This window comes from Hibiscus syriacus, unplaced genomic scaffold (genome assembly GCF_006381635.1).
Source record: "Hibiscus syriacus cultivar Baekdansim isolate YM2019G1 unplaced genomic scaffold, ASM638163v2 tig00006753_pilon, whole genome shotgun sequence".
NCBI lineage: Eukaryota > Viridiplantae > Streptophyta > Magnoliopsida > Malvales > Malvaceae > Hibiscus > Hibiscus syriacus.
The window spans coordinates 1-8,655 of record NW_024062111.1 but is presented as its reverse complement, the minus strand read 5'-3'; the positions used below and the strand labels follow the sequence as shown (position 1 = coordinate 8,655).

General features: G+C 36.2%; 1 protein-coding gene across 1 annotated transcript; it reads left to right on the top strand.

The window, feature by feature from the left end:
• The first annotated feature begins 2,476 nt into the window (after positions 1-2,476).
• Positions 2,477-4,585, top strand: LOC120201011 (uncharacterized protein At2g34460, chloroplastic-like). Its single transcript, XM_039201707.1, has 5 exons — positions 2,477-2,618; positions 2,699-2,911; positions 3,074-3,193; positions 3,959-4,231; positions 4,323-4,585. Exons 1-5 carry the CDS (start codon positions 2,505-2,507, stop codon positions 4,485-4,487), a joined length of 885 nt encoding a protein of 294 aa, XP_039057638.1. The 5' UTR covers positions 2,477-2,504; the 3' UTR covers positions 4,488-4,585.
• The last annotated feature ends 4,070 nt before the right edge of the window (positions 4,586-8,655 follow it).

The window sequence follows — 8,655 nt, the reverse complement described above, 5'->3', positions numbered from 1 at the left end:
AATTGCTGCGAAGAACATGGATGATGTTATCCGTTTGAAAACTTTATTGAGTCAGGAATTTGATATGAAAGATTTAGGTGCTGCAAAGAAAATTCTTGGAATGGAAATTTGCAGGGACAAAGACTCAAGGAAACTGTGGCTATCTCAACTGGGTTATGTTGAGAAAATGCTAGAAATGTTTGTGATGAGTAGCTCAAAACCAGTGAGCACTCCATTGGCGAATCACTTTAAGCTCTCATAAGAACAGTGCCCTAAGACAGATAAGGAAGATAGAGATATGGAAAAGGTTCTGTATTATAATGCTTTTGGCTGCTTAATGTATGCAATGGTATGTACTTGTCCTGATTTAGCTCATGATGTTAGTCAAGTTTGTAAGTACATGTCTAAACCTGATAAGCAACATTGGGAAGTAGTCAAGTGGATCTTTAGGCACTTAAAGGGTACTGTGGGACATGGAATTATTTTTGGTAGTCAGCGGGATAATCCTTTGGTTGTAGGATATGTGGATTCAGACTATGCGGGTGACTTGGATAATAGAATATCTACGACAGGGTATATCTTTACTCTTGGTGGAGGGCCTATTTGTTGGAATTCTACTGTTCAATATGTTGTGGCATTATCTACAACTGAAGCTGAATACATGGCAGAGGCTGAAGCTGCAAAAGAAGCTTTATGGCTTACTGGTTTAGTAAAGGAGTCAGGTGTTCAGCAAGGTGGAGTTCAGTTGCTTTGTGACAATCAAAGTACTATCCACTTGGCTAAGAATCATGTATATCGTGCAAGAACTACGCATATTGATGTAAGGTTTCACAAGATCAGAGAGTTGGTTGCATCTGGAGAGATTTTGTTTCATAAAGTGCATACTAATGAGAATGTTGCTGATATGTTCACCAAGCCAGTTACGATAGACAAGTTCATGCATTGCTTGGACTTGTTGAATGTTTCGAGTTGTTAAAGAAGTAAGGTAACCCAACCCACGTTGAATGTTTCCTAAGGGGCAGGATATTCGCCAAGGTGGAGATTTGTTAGGTATGGCTTATAAATATATTGGTAAAGAGGAAAGAGGATGGAACAGAGTGAGTGAAGCGAACATCATCCGTCCTTATAAAGAAAGTCTTGTAGTGGGGGTTATGATAATGTGGGTTGGGGTGCGGGGGGTGCGCCCTCACGATATGGTACAGGGTTATTTTTGTAAATATGTACCAGGGTTTATTTATTATAAAAGGAGATGTAACCTAAACCTATGAGATATTGAATGAAAAACTAGTGCCCGCCTAAGGCACCGAGGACGTAAGCACATTGCTAAACCTCGTTAAAATTATTGTGTTCTTTCTGTTTTCTTTTCCCAATTATTCAACACATATGTATGATAAGGCATGATCTTATCTCTTAATCATATTGAAAATGATAGATAATAGGTTTTGGATGTGCTATAGTGCTTGAGGTATGTGAATTTCATGATTGTTTAATTTTTTTTATTAATTTAGGGGTAAGTACAAGGTAGTATCTGTTCAAAGATAACTCTCAATTATTTAACATTGAACGATCATACCCCTGACATTCATTGTGCTCTAATCTGAGACATCAAGAAATAACAACAATTCTTTTACCACCAAAGTCGCTTGATTCGTACATGATTGTTTACATTCTTACAAGTGTGTTTATATGAAATGTGGTATAAAAAAATATTAGCAATGTTATGTAATGCATAATTGAACATAAGAAGTGTAAAGGTTTAACATGTAGTATCCCAAATCATTGATGATGCATGTTAAATCGTGTGAGCATTCACCATGCTATTAAGTTCTTGATGCATGCAAATTGAAAAGAGGGCATAAAATAAAAGGCTAATGTTGTAGCATACTTACCAATGAAATTTCATTCACATTATATTTGTATGTTTAGATAACGTAATAATTATTATGAATTATTTGCTCAAGATAAATCTATATATTACGAGTACGTTTAGATTATCAGCTAATATAAGTTATTTTTTTATATTACAATCAATCTTATAATATAACTTATATTTAGTTAGATCATATGTAATCAATGAATCGATATTTGTTTATCACTTGTCGTTTTTACATGTAATACCAAGTTTGAGGGCAATATTGTACACAACAAAATAAATAAATAAATAACATATATATTTACACTTTTTTATTTAATTTCAGTTCATATAGTTCAATAATCGCATAATTTACTTCACTTAAGTTACTAAACTCCAATATTAACTTAATTATTGTTTAATTTAAAATGATCAAAATGTTATATAAGCCTAGTTTTGGGGATATATTGGAAATTAAAGTGTTTTTTAATGCTTTTTTTGGCAGAATCTAAATAAAAAAAATTAGTGACCAAAATGAAAAAGAAATAAAATTGCATACTCCTACTAAAAGAAAAATAAAATTTAGAAACAAAAGAGAACTTTCCTTTATCTGAGCAAAGATGAGAAAAAGAAAATTGTGGCAAATCTTCAATTTTTCAGCTGAAACAAATCAATGGCCACTCTTTTCCTCAGAAATTCTCCATTTCCTCAGCTCCACCATTGCCTTGTCTCTTTTCCCAAACCATTCCCCTCCACCATTAGAATCAGGCCTTTAACTTCTGCAAAGGTAACCCATAACCCATATCAAGCTTCCTTTTTTCTAAAAGAATCTATTTGTTCTTGAATTTTCTTTTAATGTTTTTTTAGATTGGCGGAAGTGAAATAACAGAGCAAGTTTCTGAAAGCAAAGAGACAAACGTGAATGTAAAGAAGAAAATATTTGTGGCAGGGGCAACAGGAAATACTGGGAAAAGGGTTGTTGAACAGCTACTTTCAAAGGGATTTTCGGTCAAAGCAGGGGTTCGCGATTTGGAAAAGGCTAAATCTTCGCTTTCAAACGACAACCCTTCTCTTCAAATTGTTAGTTCTTTGTCTTGGTCTCCAAATTTTCATGAATTGACAATGTAGACGATGATATGCTTTGAGAATTTTCAAAAGACATGGAAATGCTGGAAACCATTAGTCGAAATAGATTATTAGATTTTATTTTGGTTTTTGAAATGTGAATGGCTGGTTTTTCAGGTGCAAGCAGATGTCACTGAGAGTTCAACGAAGCTAGCAGAAGCAATTGGTGATGATTCAGAAGCTGTAATATGTGCCACTGGATTTCGACCAGGATGGGACTTAACTGCACCATGGAAGGTCAGATTTCTTTTTACTTAGAAAATTATGTAGAGAACTTGGAAATTTTGAATAAACATATATATCCAATACTTAAGTTAGAATAACTAGTTAACATATATCCATATCCATATCTCTTCTGCTTTCTTTCTGTTTCCTTTTCCAAATTTTGAGCTTTAAAATGGAGTTGCATAATGATTCTCTTGTTTGTTGATTGTTGTTCTTAAAATCCGTGTATTCTTTTTTGCATATGATTTCCTTCATGTATTGAAGTACTCACCTATTTAGATCCTGTGGTGAATTAACTCCTTGGCCTGATTTGTTCTAGCCATCGAGTTGCAATAATGTTTTCCGATTTTAGATTAACCGAGCTCATCGGAACCGTATTGTATCTATCTTCTGTAGGTCCTCAAGCTTGTTTTCTGATGATTTCTCTAATCTTGAGTATGTTGTATGCATTTAGGGAGCACCAGAGTAACAGAGGTCTTTGGGGTGCACTCCTATGTCTAACTCTGGCACCCTTTGACCACTTTTGTCCGTTTTTCGGCCACTGAGAACACCTAAATTCTGACCACCGTCATTGCACCTCTACAGATTTCATGTATATGGATGTGCAGTCAATGCTCCGTTATGATTCTATTATGTATTTCCATATGATTGTCCCAATTAGTACCTCAATCCATGTTTCCTCTTACTGCGTGATAGTGTTATAACTCACATGGCTGTGAATTACATGTTGGCATCCTTCAATAATTTTGATTTCGTAAGTTTTATTATATTGTGCAGGTTGATAACTTTGGCACCGTAAATCTCGTTGAAGCATGCCGAAAACTTGGAGTGAACCGATTCATTCTTATCAGCTCGATATTGGTCAATGGAGCTGCAATGGGACAGCTTTTCAATCCTGCTTTTATCTTTCTCAATGTGTTCGGACTGACCTTGGTAGCTAAACTTCAGGCTGAGCAGTTTATCAGGAAATCAGGGATTAACTACACAATCATAAGGCCTGGCGGGTTGAGAAATGATCCTCCAACTGGAAATGTTATCATGGAACCAGAGGTAAAGTGCATATTCCATGAGATTTTGACTTTGTTTTCGACATATTTTTCATCTTTCATCGTTTAGGATAATCATTTTTCTTTTTATTTAGGATACCCTTTATGACGGTACCATATCGAGAGATCAAGTTGCAGAGGTTGCTGTTGAGTCTTTAGTTCATCCTGAGTCATATTTCCAAGTTGTGGAGATTGTTTCTCGAACTGATGCTCCTAAGCGTTCTTACAAGGATCTTTTTGGTTCCATTAAGCAAAGTTGACATTGACATTCATTCTTGCCTTATGCAGCTACAGTCCTGTAATATTGGAAGATTATGTACGATATGCATGCAGAAATATAAATTCGTACTTATGAGGACTTTATTGTCGGACAAAATTGGGAGACTATTTTAGTTATAGGGGACAGAATTTTGTAGGTTGATGCAATTTTTACAAACGGTGTCAAAGCAATGTTAATTCTGCAGTCGAGTTTATTCATTTAGTGACTTCAGTGATAAAAGAAAATATTGTTTTATACAAGTTCGAGTAATTGTGTCTGGAAAGTATAGATATGTTTAGTGACAAAAAATAAACAAGACTAAAACAAAAGTGACCATTTCATATATTTTATAGTTTTAGTATTTTTTAATTAATTATTTTAGAAAAAATTAAATGGCCTTAATGACGTTATAAAAGAAAAATCAAGTTTGGAAGAAGTGTCAAGTTTTGGGCCAAAAGGACTGTTTGTATAATATATATAACTTTTGGTCCATCAACAGTTTGGTTTATTTTTTAAAGATTAGTGATTGAAACGGAATAAATACATAACATTAAATATAATTTTGGTTTATTTTTAAAATATTAGTGATTGAAACGGAATCAATACGTAATATTAAATATAATTTAAAAAATAATTAGATGATTAAAACAAAATTAAAATAGCAATTGATGACTAAATAAATAATTTATTGAATTTTTAAATGACCTTCTAAGCATGGTTTTCAGAAACGGACCGGTTAGCGAACCGGCCATGCTACCGATTCACTGGTTCAACCGGTCGAACAGGTCCGACCGGTCGGAAGAATCGGACGACGTCATAATTATTTAAAAAATTAAATAAAAATACCAAAAACATTTAATAAAAAATAATTTTTTAATTCAAAACAAATCATAACATATATAAGTTAAAAACCATAAAATCAAGTGAAACAAAATGATTCAAATAATGCAGATTTATTATGGAAAATATGGCAAATTCCATCAGAGAGGTGGGCAAAAACACCCTGGGGTTGTCGACAGGGAAGGCCAAGGAACATAAAGAATCGTGGTGGTGGAACGACGAAGCCCAAACTAAGGTTAAGACAAAGCAAACTTGCTTCAAGGAGTTTCTACAATGAAATGACGACGAAGAAAGGTCGAGAGCTAAACAAAGATACAAGGAGGCAAAGAGGGAAGCCAAGAAAGGATAAGGCATACGAGGAAATGTACAAGATATTAGACACCAAGGAAGGACAAAACGACATCTTCAGGCTTGCAAAATCTAGGGAGAATAGGAAAAAGGATCTAGGTAGCATTAGGTTTATTAAGAACAACAATGGTGTTCTTTTAGCGAAATCATGATATTAAGAGGTTTGGGTAGTTATTCTTTGGCTTATTTAATGACGGTGCCTCTCCCTATAGAGATAGTATCGTTGATGGGCCAGTCGACCATCATACGACGGCCAATGACTGCCCTAAAAGTAGGATTGGGTTTGAGGAAGTCAAAATGGCTCTTAGAAAGATGGGTAGGGACAAAGCTGTCGGTCCTGATCAAATTCCTATCACTGTGTGGTTGGCCCTAGGAGAAGAGGGAGTTAAGTGGTTGACCAACATCTTCAATATTGTTTTAGAGACTGCCAAGATGCCAGAGGAGTGAAGAAAGTCTACGGTGATACCAATCTATAAGAATAAAGGAGATTCCCAACGTTGTGGTAACTACAGAGGTATTAAACTACTCAGCCATACCATGAAGCTATGGGAAAGGGTGATAGAGGCTAGGTTGAGACAAGTTACTAGGGTTTCGGAAAACTAATTTGGCTTCATGCCAGGCAGGTCTACCACGGAGGCGATTCATCTACTTCGACGGCTTATGGAGAAATATAGGGAAAAGTCTAGAGATCTTCACATGGCGTTCATTGACCTTGAGAAGGCTTATGATAGCGTTCCCCACGATATGATCTGGAAGACTTTGGAGACGAGACGGATCCCAACTGCTTATATCCGGGCGATTCGTGATATGTACTGTAGATCTACTACATGCGTCGGGACTACAGTTGGCGATACCGAGGCATTCCCGGTTGAAATCGGACTCCACCAGGGCTCAGCTCTTAGCCCTTACATCTTCACCTTGATTATGGACGACATATATTGTGCGACACCAGACGGTGTACCATGGTGTATGCTTTTCGCTGACGACATTTTCCTAGTTGCTGAAACAAAATATGAGTTGAATAGTAGACTGGCTACCTGGAAGACTGCTTTGGAAGAAAAAGGTCTAAGGATCAATATTGAAAAGACAGAGTATTTATGTTCAAACTTCAGTGGGGACCAAAACGATGAAGATGTAGAAGTATGCATAGAATGACACGTTCTCCCCTCAAAGGATTGTTTCAAGTACCTAGGGTCTATGATACATAAAGATGGGGGTGTAGATAATGACGTTACACACCGTATAAAGGCGGGATGACTAAAGTGGAGGGCTGCTACTGGAGTTTTGTGAGACAAGAAGGTGCCTCTAAAACTTAAGGGAAAATTTTATAGAATGACAATAAGACCAGCGCAGTTGTATGGATCAGAATGTTGGGCAATCAAGAAGGATCACGTAAGGACGATAGAGGCCGCAGAAATGAAAATGCTTCGATGGACATATGGTAGGACTCTGTGGGATATGGCAACAAACTCTGCTATTAGGATGTCCTTGGGGGTGGTGTCTGTTTCCGAAAAATTGAGGGAGGGAAGACTACGGTGGTTTGGGTATGTCCTTAGGCGACTACCGTCGGATGCAGTCAGGAGGGTAGAGTCGATTACAGTCTACGGTGTCAGAAGGAGAGGACGACCAAGGCGGAAGTGGGAAGACTGATTGAGATCTGATTTGATGCATTTAGCCCTTACCGAGGACATGACCTCTGATAGGAAAGTATGGAGACTTAAGACTAGGGTAGTCGAGTAGTGTGGGTCACATTTATAGGGTGTATCATCTCTGTCTTTTTTTAATGCCTTTGTAGTAATTTCCATGACTTCTACTTTTTATACGTGTATGTTATCGGTATTTATGAAGGCTTAGAACTGAGCTTCCTATCGTTGACTTCTGTGTATCATTCTCTTCACTTTTAAATTTAGCCGGGTCTTACATTTCTGTTTATATGCAGAGATTTTTTCGCAGGGATTTATTTGCAGGGATTACTTCCCATTACAGACGCGCATATGATATTAATGACTGCATATGAATATTGTTCAATTATGTACTTATATATTTATTTATACATGCATTGCATTTTATCTATATTTTTAATTTTCTGACTGCCGGAGATATTCCACGGAAGCTACTCTCAACCTGGCGTTGGGGGCAGCCTACTACACTACTCCCCCTTACCCCATTGCATATGAGAATTGGGTTTCGTTGTTGTATATAACTATAATTAAAAAATAAATTTGGGGCTAAAAAAATCATAACAAAATGATATTGTTTGATTTATTTTTTTTTAAAAACAATCCCACATGGCTAAGAAACATAGAAGATCATCCCAACTAACTTCTATAAATAATAGAGGTAATTTGGCATTCAAAATCATTGAGCCTTTTGGTAAGCATTGAGTGAACTATTCTTTACTTCAATCAAGCTCGAATTTTAGGCTTCAATCAAGCTTTTAAATTTTTTTAAGTTCAAGCCTTTTCGAGTTCAAGTTTCAATATTATATTTCGAGTTCGAGTTAAACTTCATAATTTTTAGCTCGTGAGTTTGAATCGAGTTGAGCTTACTTTTAAATTTTTCTAGTTTGAGGCGAGCTCAGCAATACTCGAGTTCGACTTGGCTCGTTTAATAAACTACATCGTTTGGTTTAATTTTTTTTTAAAAAACAAAATTGACGGTTTTTTCCGGTTTTTCTCGATTTTCAACCGGTCCGATTTGAACGATTCAGCGGTTCTGACTGATTCACTAATAACGGTTCAATCGGTCTAGATTGAACCGGACTAGACAACGATTCTCGATTGACTCCGGTCCAATTTTCAAAACAATACTTAAAAAGTTTTGGGCGAAAAGGAGTGTTCGTATATATATAACTTGGTCCGGGTCATTATTCCCTGCTGTTCTTATCCGGCGTTTTCATTTTGGATACAGTGAGTGTCATTTAGGTATCTTCTTCAATGGCCAACAAGATCTCAATGTTATTCTTAAACTTGGGTTTTTTT